General features: G+C 46.6%; 1 protein-coding gene across 1 annotated transcript in view; it reads left to right on the forward strand.

Annotated features, from left to right (window-relative positions):
* Window positions 1-13,594, forward strand: part of Gab2 (GRB2 associated binding protein 2) — a 126,752-nt gene that overhangs the window by 85,568 nt on the left and 27,590 nt on the right. Inside the window, exon 2 of the mRNA XM_075952320.1 lies at window positions 2,990-3,290. Coding sequence (XP_075808435.1) covers window positions 2,990-3,290 — 301 coding nt within the window. The remainder of the gene's footprint in view (window positions 1-2,989; window positions 3,291-13,594) is intronic.

A 13,594-nucleotide genomic window follows, 5' to 3' on the forward strand; every position in this document is an offset into this window, starting at 1 on the left:
ACAGAACACTGGCCTGGGGCCCATGCTCAGCACCATAAAGAGGGGAAAGAGGCTTGCTTTGGATCACGGTTTTAGAAGTTTCGGTTGGCCCTGTTGTTTTACGCTATAGGAAGGAAGTACCTATGACAGGGAGCAGCACATGGTAGAGCAAGCTGCTTGTCTTAGACTAGGGAGCAAACAGAGAAAAAAAAGAGAGTCCCATAGTCCCTTCCAAGTCATGCCACCAATGACCCAAGGCCTCTCTCTCTTGGCCTTTTTTCTTAGGGATCCCACAGCCTCCGAAACAGCATTACACGCTGAGACCAAAGCTTTGGAATCACACAAGACCCAAACTGTAACCTAGGCTAAGGGGTCATTGTAAGGAAATTGGTTTTTACTCTGAGTGGACAGACGATGGTTTCATGTGGAGAAGTACCGGTGATTCCGATTTACATCCTACCCTGCTTTCTAGCCTCACTTTTGTGACTAGATTGTTGAATAGAATCATGGCAGGTGTAAAAATCAACGCAGTTGTGAGCTGATGAGATGGTGCATTTGCCGCCACACCCGGTGACCTGAGGTCAGTCCTCAGTAGGCAAGTAGTGGAGGGGAGACCTGACCCCTGACACACACGCGCACTCGCGCACACGGTAGCATGCACACACTTCATACCACAGACACACAATCACAATGAAATGAGGGAACAACGGGGGGATGAGAGATACTCTGAACTTGTTCACTGGCAGAATTTGCTGATAGATTGAATGTGGAATGTGAGAGTAGTTGACTTTGACACAGGAAGGATGTTACAGCCATAACTAAGATAGGAAAGATGGTGGGAAAAAAGGAGTCTGAGGGATATTAGAAGGTCAAATTTTGGAGGTAGATAGGAGCTGTGGCAGAGTCTCGTTTGTATACCACGTAACTCCTGTTGACCTCAAACTGACAGCCGTCCAGTCTTAGCCAAATGCTGAGACGGCAAGCATGAGCCACTGTGCCTGGCTGGGAGTTCAGTTTTTAACATATTAGTTTTGAAATGCTCGATAATGGAGAGCTGGTATAGGGCTTGGGTTCCTCAGATGGGACTATGCTGGGGGCTGACATTGGGAAATGGCCTTGAACCAAAGGTGGGCGTAGAAGCAGGCCAACTGAGAACTGAGCTTTGGAACACTCTAGGGCTTAGAGAACAGGAAAAAGAAAAACCAGCACTGGGATCTGGAAAAGCAATACCAAGTGGACAGTTAAATGTGGATGCCAGAGCCCACTGAGGAAAGTTTGTCAATGGAGGTGAGATAGGGAAGGTGTGTCAATTACAGACCACTGAAACAGGTTCCTGAGAGGTCACAATAAGATGCAAGTTGGCATCACCGAGATCTTCAGGCCTTTGATGCGTTATCCCAGAGGTGCAGCGGGGAGCAGCCTGATGAAAGTGCCGTCATAAGGAGGAGACAGAACAAGTGAACCTAGCACTACAGAAAATGCTTGCAGCTTAACTGAAGAATTGAAAAGCTGAGCCATAGTGAGAGACGAACATAGAATCAAGACACCTTTTACCAGCCTTCTGAGATGGCAGAAATGGTTCTAGCAGGGAAGGATGAAGCGGCTACTCTAGAGAGTGCACAGTCACTGAAGCGATGCTCCAGGGGAGTGAGGGAGCCTGTGCCTAGGGAAGAAGACAGCTATAAATTATCAGGAGAGCCGCTGAACTCTCCAGAACGTGCCTGTGGAGGCAGGTGCATCGGTTAAGGTGGCACCAGATCTCTTTTGATTGTATTTTCTCTGAAAATGAGAAAGGAGTAGAGGTTTTGGAGGTATAAAGAGATCAGGATTGTTGGACATTGTGAGTGGCCCGTGGGAAGGCCCGGGAAAGCCGGTCTGCGATGAGCTCTCTTACTTCACCCCACCTTGCCTGTCATCAACAGGCAGAAGAGGTAGGACATTAGACTTAGCTGGAGGTTGCGGTTTTGTCAAGGAAACAAGAGAAATGGAGAAAGAAGCAAGTTTGGGAGAATTGAACACTGAAAAATAATTGAGGACAAGGATGAAAGGTGTGTGTGTGAAATATTGTAGAATTAGCTCAGCTTCCTGGAGGTTGAAAGAATTGTGATGGTGATCATGATTATAAAATATTGACATTTATACCACTATGAGCTCATTTGTATTTAAAAATAACCCTCTTGGACTGGAGAGATGGTTCAACCGTTAAAGTCTAGGCTCACCACCAAATAAATAAATAAATAAATAGGGTAAATGGTCTTAGTGGTGGTTACAATTCTCATTTCATAGAGAAAGATCCAAAGAAATAAGTAACTTAGCTGAAGAATCTTACAATGCGTCTGCAGGAGAGCTCACACTCAACCTGAAGTTCTGCAGCTGTATTTAGCTTCTGGTTGTTTGGGATTTGTTCTTTGTCACCGCCTGCTGAGACTGCCAGGTTCTTGTGTCCCAGAATAAAGAACTGGACTAGGGACACAGGTTAGTGATAGATGCCACACTGAGAATGGAGTGGTTAGGGAGCCAGCACAGGCCCCAGGTCCTCTGACTTTGACAGCCTGGATTCTTTCTAGGTGACCTACAGCACTTTCCTTCTTCCTCGTTCAGAGAGATTGAGTCTTGGGGGGTTGTTTTGCAGGGAATGCTCTTGTTTTGTTCCGTGTAGCCAATGGCCAGAAGTCCCCGTCTTCCTCTGTCAACTGGCTTCCTTTATATGGTAATCTCAATTACATATTTATCTGGTGGAACACAAACGCCGTGATACACATGTGGAGGTCAGATGATAACGTTCATCCCGCGTAGGTTTTAGGGATTGATCAGATCATTCAGTGTGGTGGCAGGTACCTTTATCCACTGAGCAATCTGGTGGGGCCTTCCTATGATGACCTGAGTTTTCCCTCCAGGCCTTACCCTCCCATCATACCCATCCTCAATCTGTGATATGCCAGGACCTGATAAAAGCTTTGAAATAACATGACATTTTCTCCCTCTTCTTTCCGTGGCTCTGGTGATTTAGGCCTGGAAGAAGCGCTGGTTTATACTGCGGAGCGGCCGGATGAGTGGCGACCCAGATGTTCTGGAATACTACAAGAACGAGCACTCCAAGAAACCCCTGCGGATCATCAACCTGAACTTCTGCGAGCAGGTGGATGCGGGCCTGACGTTCAACAAGAAAGAGCTGCAGGATAGCTTCGTGTTCGACATCAAGACCAGCGAGCGCACCTTCTACCTGGTGGCCGAGACGGAGGCCGACATGAATAAGTGGGTCCAGAGCATCTGCCAGATCTGCGGCTTCAACCAGGCCGAGGAGAGCACAGGTATGAGCGCAAACACAGCCCTTTCCAAGGGGACGCTGCTGAGACCCCGGTCCCTCCAGCCGGGAGAGCCAGCTCTGGTTAAGGCTTCGTTTTTGGTACAAGTTGTTTACAAATGGGGAGAGCGGAACAGAGTTGGCCCCATCTAGAGGGACCTCCAGGTTCTAATAATGATCCGACGGGGAATCCAGAAAGGTCAGGGTTATGATGGGGCTAACGATATTTCAGGTGTTCCGATGCTTCTACCGTCTGTCAGCCCTGAACCATTTCCCCCACCCCCGGTTTAGCGCACTGTGTCTTTCCACCTGTCAGCCGTGCCAGGGAAGAGCTCCCTTGGATCGCACTATGGTCCGTTTCTGTCTGCTATAGTCCATCTCTTTCAGAGCACTTTACAGTTTGCTTGCTTGCTTCTTAGGCATCCTTTGTGGTTATTGATACATAGTCTTGTGTTCCTTTGTATCCATTTGAGGACAGATAAGAGAACGAAAGGCTGAGGTTATGTTTCAGCTTTGAGAGCCCTTTCTTAAAAAGTACCTCGATTTGTCTCTGTTTTATGTGCGGGAGGGAGGGGTGTGCACACCCATCCATGCACGTACAGCAGCCAACGGTGAGCGCTGAGTATCACTTCTGTGGTCCTCTACTTTAGTTATTGGCATGCAAATATCTTTTCTTCTTTAAAATCTTCCCACTGATTTTAGGACTTACTGGCATCTCACATTTGCAAGTCATAACTGTGGCTCTTAAATTACAAAGGTTTTATGTCCACTATAGCAGCATCCGTAGGCACAGTCCCTTAATAAAATGCAGTGAGCGTCTTCATGTATGTAATAGTCTTAGCATTAGAAGGTGCAGTTGCCTCGGTAGCAAAATATAAAAGGAGACTGACCCAGATCAACTTGAATGACTTGCACTCTAGGAAAGCAGGACAGAACGCATCTCTTGTCAGAAGCAATTCACTAGGCTGGCAAGACAGCTCGGCAGAAGTGTCTGCTGCACGAGAAAGACAACCTGAGCTCTGTCTCGGAGACTCGCGGCGAAAATAACTAGCTCACAAAAGTGTGCCCTGACCTCCAACTCCCTGGAGCATCCATACCAACAGGAATTATTAGTTTACTGTCACTCTTGATGGTTCTGGAAACTAAGCACAAGCCCTTTGGGTCTAGGTAGGAACTTGCTACTCAGCTGTATCCCAGCCTTTATCCTTTTTTCTACAAAATGAATGCAGTTTACACAGATCTAAAAATGATCTAGAGGTTCTGATTCTTCATGTGAGCGCAAGTAAAGACTCCAAAGTGATAACCTGTTCTTTAAGTAAATGATACACGGGTGATAATTTAGGCTTATTACTCATAAATCACAGAAGACAGTTCTATCCCTTCACGTACTATCACCCATTCAAGAAGATGTGAGGTTATGTTTACATCACTGAATTGGCAGGTAATGAACGTTTTGCTAGTTTATTGTATAGCTCCAAACCATTACCATGTAATTTGAAATGTTAACAATTTAAATGTCTAAATACCAAACACCTGTCTGCAGTGGGCGCTAAAACATGCACTGTTACCAAAAACAGGAATTGCTCATACCAAATAATCGAATGTGGAATACCACGCCAGGTCCTCTCAGAGAAACGTGGAGATAATGCTGAGGATCTCACTGTGGCTTGGGCTGATTCATAATTTGGAAGAATGGAATAAAAGCCAGAAGTTAGAAAGGTGTGATTAGGTAGTTACAGCCCAGGGCACAGTTAGTGAGGTCCTTGTTCAGAAAACTGGGAAACAGCTCACAGAACAAACACCAAGGGTCTGGGGAGATCAGAAGATAGTTGGTCAGTAAGTTCTGCGCAAGCATAAGTGAGTTCACTGTATCCACATAAGAAGCTGGTGTAGCAGAAATGCTCCAGAGAGAGAGAGGGGAGCGGGGCAGGTCCCTGAAGCTTGCTCGCTAACCAGCCTAGCTAAACCCGTGAGAGGCCCTATCTCAGAAATTAAGGTAGAGAGGGACTAGGGAAGACACCGAACAGCCGACGCTGGTCTCCACATGTGTAGTGGACACATCCATTTGCATACACACACAGAGGGAAAAAACATTTGGGCGGGCAGTGGTGGCCTTTAATCCCAGCACTGGGGAGGCAGACGAAGGCGGATCTCTGTGAGATCAAGGCCAGCCTGGTCTACAAGAGCTAGTTCCAGGACAAGCTCTAAAACTACAGTGAAATCTTGTCTCGAAAAAACAAACAAAACTTATTAGGGCATGGTGGCTCATGTCTTTAATCTGAGCACTCAAAAAATTAAGGTAGGAAGATAACGTGAGTTTGAGGCCAGCTTGGGTGACAAGAGCTAAACCTGTCTCAAACATCAAAGTGAGGCCAGGGACAAAGCTCAATGAGTCAACCCCGATGACCTGAGTTCAATCCTCAGAAGCCAAGCTGGGTCTGGCAGTGAGCGTCTGTAATCAAAGCACAGCTGTGGGAAGTAAGACCCAGGGAGAGGAGAGTCTTCTGGAAGCTCACAGCTCGCTAAGCTAGCTGTGGACCTATGAAATGGCAGCATGAGGGGAGGGAAATTCACACACCTGCACACGCACACTCACGCACATGCACACGCACGCATGCATCCTCAAAACAAGTTCTGCCAAATAAATATTTTTTAAAAAACAAAAACAAGTTCTGCCTCAAGAAACAATCCACATACCTAAGGCTCAGGGAACATCACAGAAGAAGTGGGGTAAAAAAAAATGGCAAGAGCCAGAAACCAGAAATCCACTTCAAGATAGTATCTTCTTATGTCAGGAAACTGCACCCATGAAACCTCAGGCATATGGTCACCTAAACAAGACCTGCATAGTGATAACGCATGATGGACATGCCAGCGTGGATGGGGAACTCTCACGGGGCCCCAACCCTAAGTGAAAACCACAGGAAGAATCGGTCTTCCCCAGAGATGAACTCCCTGGTTGGTTATCTAATATGAAGTGGTCAACCCTAAAAATACACACGTGTGAGCAAAGTAAATGGGCTCAGCAGGCTGTGCTTGTGTTTGTACATGCACACGTAACGGTAATGAAAGCAAAGGGGGCCACGGATCTGTGGGAAGGGTAGAGGGTGAGGGATGTATCTCCTGGGGACGGGTACCCCAGCCAGTGTTCTCCTAGTTTTCTACAGTGGGCTCGGTTTACCACGAAAAGAAATTCTGTGGGTAAGAGGATGAGTACTTAGAATGCAGTTAAGACTGTAGTTGGGAAAGTGGCCACGTTAAGGTCTCTGGGTTCTGCGGCCTCACCAGCCATTTGTCGTTGACTAGGTTCACAGCACTAAGCATGAATTCACTCTCAGTGAGTGGGCTTTCTGTCCAATTAGTCATAACACTTAGCTGTGAATTGCCCTCAGAAGATAAGTACCACCATTGAACCTTTGGGGATACCTTACCTATAATATCTGGATAGGACGACGGTCTTAGTCAGGGTTTCTGTTGATGTGAAGAGACACCATGGCCATGGCAAGTCTTTTGTTTTTTTTTTCTTTAAATAAATGACAGACAGACAGACGGATAATTTATTTGTTTATTATTTTGCATCCTGGCTTCAGTTTTCCCTCCCTCCTATCCTCCCAGCCCCTCTCCCACCCACCCTCTGTCCCCACCCCAATCCACTCCTCCTCCATTTCGGTTTAGGAAAGGGCAGGTCTCCCACGAGCATCAACAAAACATGGCATATCAAGTTGCAGTAAGATGAAGCACCTCCCCACGTATTAAGACTGGGCAGGGTGATCCAGTATGAGGAGTAGGGTTCCAAAAGCCTGAGAAGAGTGGGAGGCGGCCCCTGCACCCACTGTTAGGAGTCCCACAACAAGACCGAGCTCCACAACTATCACATATATGCAGAGTGCCAGGTCAGTCCCATGCAGGCTCCCTGGTTGTCGATCCAGTCTCTGTTTGCCCCTGTGAACCCTGGGTTAGTTGATACTGTGGATTTTCTTGTGGCATCCTTGACCCCTCTGGCTCCTGCAATCCTTCCTCCCCATCTTCCGCAGGATTCCCCGAACTTTGCCTAATGTTTGCTGTGGGTCCGCGTCTGTTTCCATCGGTTGCTGGATGAAGCCTCTCTGATGACCGTTGTGTTAGGCATAGGTCTGGTCTCAGGAAATGGCTGGCTCAGGCTCCATACCGCTGTTGTTAGGAGTCTAAGTTTCTTGCAGATTCCTGGGAAAGTCCACTGTGCTAGATTTTTTACCTGACCTTGAAATGCCCCCACATTTCCAGTGCTCTCTTTAAGTATTCTCCCCTCCTTTATTCCCCACCAACCTGACCGCTCATGTTCCCCATCTCCCCTTAGTTCACTCAGAACATCTCTTCTATCTCCCCTTCCTGGGGCGATCTACATGTCCCCCACAAACCCTCCTTGTCACCTAGCCTCTCTGCGGCTGTGGATTGTAGCATGGTTGGTTATCTTTTATTTTACAGTTAATATCCACTTATGAGTGAGTACATACCATGTTTATCTTTCTCAGTCTGGGTTACCTCGCTCAGGATGATTTTTTTTTTCTAGCTCCGTACATTTACCTTCAAATCTCCTGGTGTGTCCTCGTTTATAACAGCTGGGTAGTACTCCACTGTGTAAATGTACCACATTTTCTTTATCCATTCCTCATTTGAGGGACATGTAGCTTGTTTCCAGGTGCTGGCTATTATAACTAAAACTGCTGTGAACATATTTGAGCAAGTGTCCTTGTGGTATGAGTGTGCACCCTTTGCGTTTATGCCCAGGAGCAGTATACCTCGGTTTTGTGGTAGGTTGATTCCCAGTTTTCTGAGAAATTGCCACACTGACTTCCAAAGTGGCTGTGCAAATTTGCACTTCCACCAGCGATGAATGCGTGTTCCCATTGCACCACATCCTTCCTAGCATGAGCAGGTACTTGTGTTTTTCCGTCCTAGCCATTCTGACAGCTGTAAATTAGAATCCCAGAGTCGTTTTGATTTGCATTTCCCTGATGGCTAAGGACGTTAAACATTTCCTTCTTACATGTTTCTCTGCCATTTGAGATTCTCCTGTAGAGAATTCTCTGTTTAAATCTGTAACCCCATTTCTTAAATTGAATTCTTTGGTTTGTTGATATCTATTTTCTTGAGTTATGTATTTTTGAATTGGCCCTCTGTCAGCTGTGGGGTTGGTGAAGATCTTTACACATTCTGTAGACTGCCATTTGTCCTATTGACAGAGTCCTTTGCACAACAGAAGCTTTTCAGTTTCATGAGATCTCATTTATTAATTGTCTCAGTGCCTGTGCTATTGGTGTTCTGTTCAGGACGTCCTCTCCTGTGCCAAAGTGTTCCAGATTATTTTCCTCTTCCTTCTTTCTTTTCTATCAGGTTCAGTGTATCTGTATTTATGTTGAAGTCTTTGATCCACTTGAACTTGAGGTTTCTGCAAGGTGAAAGAAATGGATCTATTTGCATTCTTCTACATGCCAACATCCAGTTAGACCAGCACCATTTGTTGAAAATGTTTTCTTTTTTCTGTTGTATAATTTTGGATTCATAAGTGTTCATAAGTGTGTGAATTTACATCTGGGTTTTTGCTTCGATGCCATTGATCCACCTGTCTGTTTTTATGCCAATACTATCTGGTTTTTATTACCATAGCTCTGTAGTAGAGTTTGAAATCAGGGGTGGTGATGCATCAAGAAGTTCTTTTATTGTCCAGGATTGTTTTAGCTATCCTGGGGATTTTGTTTTTCCATATGAAGTAGACTATTGTTCTTTCAAGGTCTGTAAAGAATTGCATTGGGATTTTAATGAGAATTGTATTGAATCTGTAAATTGCTTTTGGTAAAATGGCCATTTTTACTACGTTAATCCTGTCTATCAATGAGCATAGGACATCTTTCCTTCTGCTGTCTTCTTCAATTTCTTTCTTCAAAGAACGGAAGTTCTTATCCTACAGCTCTTCTACTTACTTGGTTAGAGTTACCACAAGATATTTTATATTATTTGAGGCTATTGTAAAGGGTGTTGATTCTCTGATTTCGCTCTCGGCCAGTTTATCATTTGTATATAATTAACTCAAAAAAAAATCAGTATCCCTCCTGTATACAAACCATGGCCACTCTCATACAGGAAAACATTTAATTGAAGTGCTGACTTAAGCTTCAAGAGTTCAGTCCATTGTCATGGTGACAGGGAGCATAAGGAACCTCAAAGCCCACCTCCACGGAGACACACTCCCTCCAACAAGGCCACACCTACTCTGACAAGCCACACCTCCCAATAGTGCCCCTCCCTATGAGCTTATGGGGGTCAATTACAATTACGTTCAAACTGCCACAACTATTGATTGTTTCCCCCTTGGCAGCTTGCATAGCACCTTCTGGTACTATAAAAACCAGTCCTTGGGCAGAAGGCTGCCAGGTCTGCTCTGGCTCAATTCTCCTAAATTCTATATGTAAAGCACATGGAGTCTTCAGAAATAAGGGTTTGTCTTCAAATTCTGGGAGGGAGACAAGGACAATGGCAATCACCTATATTGTTTTATAAGTTTCTGGAGTCCCCTGACCAACAATTCGACCCAAGGTTTCTTCTGCTTGGTGCTGAGTCTTTGTCAAATAAACTATGGTTCTCAGGGGGAAGCAATGTCACCCTAGTGGCATAACTTCATCTAATGTGATCGACCCTGTGCCATTCAATCTCTTTGTTTCTGTTGTCTTCCTTTCTCGTGTTCCCCTCCCTGCCTTCCTCTCTCTTTCTCCCTCATGCTTCCTTTCAGTTTTCCTCCCTCTACCCCCACCTTCCTATTTCCTTCCCTCTTTTCCTATCTTCCTCTCGTGTGATCTTGCTTTGTAAACCAGGGTAGCCTTGAACTCATGGCCCTTCCTGCCTCAGCCTCCCAAGTGGTTGGATGACAGCTGTGTGCCACCACATCCACCTCCGATTACAAATAAGGACGGTGTGTAATTTCTCCTTACCGAGCAGCGCTTTCAGATCGACAGCACTTAAAGACTCTTTCTGCCCACCCACTCCGGACCTGGGCTCGGTGCAGTGAGCTGCCCAACCAGTGGCAGTCCCTGCTCTCCTGCTGGGACCCCGTGTCCTGGCATCAACACCCACCTTAGGTATAGAGCACCCTGTGCTGCCTCAACCTCCCCTTCATCGGCCATAAAATGAAATAATTGCTGCCACGGATGCTCTGAACATAGAGACTTTAAATAAATCCCTACTAAAAATTAACAGCTATCTTTTTCAGTAGTAATAATCTCGACCCACGGTCACACAGCTAGAAAGTGACCCATCCAGGATTCACGTTTAAGCTAGGGTTGACTCCACATTATAAAGGATAGTCCATCTCTTTGCTCCTGAACTCCTGGAATAGGAGTATCTGGTAGAACTAGACAACTTTTTCCCCATTGGTGTTGTGTAAGATTGCAGGCCCTGCTGACCCCGCCATGCCGGTCCCACAGCTGGCTCAGGTGTCGCTCCTTATACCTCAAATCATTCCCATAATCTCTGTAATGACTTCCAGGGCTTCAGTCCAGCGACCGATTTCATCGGCGTGCCTGTAGGCTGAGGGAAGGATATCTGGTTCCGATCCTCTCTCTGGGACTGGGTGAGCAAGGGTTGCCTGAGCCCCATCTTCATCTCCTTCTTGAGAGTGTCTCTGCTTCTCTGTGAGCCGTCAGGCAAACCGCAGATCTCTGGCTGCGCTCCCTCTGCGTGGTTCCCCAGAACTGGGCACACTGTACCCCACGCAGGGTCATCTGCTTGCTGCCTGACCCTGTACAAATCCCTCGCGTGGGCGCCTTCTTCGGGCAGACACCCCTTTTCCTTTGTCTGCCCCCTTCCCTCAAGGGCTGTAATGGGATCCACTAAGCGCTTCTGGTTTTCTCGTTCATCTGGAAGAGCTTCTCTAGCAGATGGAGTCTGTCCTTTTCTTTCTTCAACTTTCGTGCCACCCCCAGATTCTTATTTCTACTGCTACCCTGCAGTTCCTCACATTCTCCAGCCAAAAACGTCTAGCCTAGAGCCTGAGTGATCAAGCTGGACCAGCAGTGGAGCTGACTATGAGTTTTCACCTAGGCTGGGGGAGAAATCAGCCTGACAAAGAGCGCCTCCCAAAAGAAAACCCGGGAGAATACTCCAGGAAGAAAAGAATACATGCCAGAAAGATTTCATATTGCATGTAGGGTCCATTTTTGTTTTGTGTGTGTATATACAAAATTAAAATCCCCTTCCCTCTATGAATCAAATTTACTTTCAAAACTTGACATAAGGAAGCAGATAACCACTCTGAGCTTTGTTTACTAGTAGAGTCGGCTGGGTCCTCACGCTGGTGGCCGTTCGTGGGCAGCTGTCCCTGACCAGATGTACCACAGACAAAAAGAACCAGCGTTCAGCAGAAAGCTTGGATGAATTATTCATGTGCTGAGAAATCTGCCAGTGTTAGGAAAGAAAGCCCTCACCCCTTTGAGTCCTGTGTCCCCTCCCTACCTCCCGCCCTCCCTCCTCAGTTGCTGTCCAGGACCCACAGAGCCACTACCGAGTCTGGCTGGAACCCAGGGCTTCGGTCTATTTGCTGTTTGACGTCAAATACATAACTTCACCTCTTAAGGTTTTATCATCTAGAAAATGGAAATGAAGGCTCCCAGGGTTGTTGGGAAGGGTTACCCCAGATGATACAGGAAACAGTAGGGACAGTAGCTGCCAAGTGCTGCTTTTCATACAATGAGGACGAAGATGTCAAGTAAGATGTTTTCTCTATCTATAGAGCAAGATAAACAGTGTGACTTAGTATCTACCATTTTTAGAGAGCGTTCCTGTCAGCAAACCTTCCGTAGTCTCACTTGAAACTAAGTGAAGTAGACGGGGGCAACCAGCGCTCTTCCGATTGCACACGCGGGGACAGGGAGCTTTAGGATCATTGAGCAGCCTGGCCTGAAAGTAGAGGTGCTGGGGTGAGCTCCAGGGCTTTGAGGCATCCTCAGGCTGCGTTTGCTAACTCCTTCTCATTTCTAATCTCTTCACAGACAGGTATAGCATAGCCGCTTCTAAGTTACAAAGTAGCCAGCCAGAAGGAGGAGCAGCAGGGCGTTTCTAAGTCACTGGGAGCGGATGACTCTGCCGGTGCAGCGCTGTTATACATTAACAGCCTCTGACAGCTAAATTAGCAGACCAACGTTCTCTGTCTGCGTAGCCAGCAAGCCACTATGAATGAATTTGAGCTCGGGGAGTTTAGGTCACCAAAGCCCCATTTTGTAACTGGTAAAGATTTTGAAATAAGGCCAAAGCTCCTCCATATCCTCTCCACGGGATTAGCTTTTCTCTTCTTTTACTCCTTGGCAGGAGTTCTGTGGCAGTCGTTAGCCTAATTCTGGGGATGAACTCCCCAGATTTCAGCTGCTTTTTATCTCCTCCTCCAGCCTTTCTCTACTATAAAATTGATGAGACTGTCCCCAGAAATGTTTTATAAATATTTAAACCTCTAGTAATCCTTGAGTTTCCCAACTACCCAGCAGGGTATTTCAAGTCTTGGATTCCATCCGGGGTCAGACAAAACTCATAAAAATGATTTGGGAAAATAGACAGCATCCTGCAGACAAATGTCTTCAAACTGAGGGGTCTTCAAACAGCTTGCCCCTCTCTAGATCCTGCTGGGCAGCAGAGAGCCCTGGGAGAGCCGCTGTCCCCACAAATGTCTCTGACTACCGTGTCCTCCCCCGCCACCCGGTACTAAAAGTGGGTGGGAGTGTGGCGAGCTGGGCGTGGAATAGGGTGGGGAGAGAAGAAGTCTTCCTTCCCTCATCCCTGGGAGACCTTCTCTTTTCTGTTTTGTTTCTCTGAGCTCAGACTCCCAGCTTCTCTGGGGACCCTTCTGGAAACTGAGAGCCAGTGTGGGAGGTGAGAGACAGCATCTCCCAGACTGCAACCAGCTGCTGAGGAGCAAAGCAAAGAACAGGGTGGGGACTGACCCAGGCCCCAGCCCAGAGGTGGAGGCTGCGGTCTCAATCACCCACCCATTTTTTTTTCCACTGAGACAATGAGGAAAATAAACATCCAGACCAGTTTTCAGCCTGATCTGGGATCCCTGTGTCTTTTCTGGAAACTGTTATTCTGAGTCCTTCTAAAGTAGCACATCTCCTTTGTAAGTCTTTGGCTTATTTTTTTTGTTTACAACTGGGTCTAGTCACCCCCAAGAACAGGTCTTGAGTTGAATATAAACTCCACAAATCTTCATAGAACTTACTGCATTGTCCTGGAACAGGCCCCAGCCCTGACCTTCAAGGAAGTCCAGACTCTGGAGGAGGAAAAGGTGACTGG

Source organism: Microtus pennsylvanicus, chromosome 18 (genome assembly GCF_037038515.1).
Source record: "Microtus pennsylvanicus isolate mMicPen1 chromosome 18, mMicPen1.hap1, whole genome shotgun sequence".
In the NCBI taxonomy this organism is placed as follows: Eukaryota; Metazoa; Chordata; class Mammalia; order Rodentia; family Cricetidae; genus Microtus; species Microtus pennsylvanicus.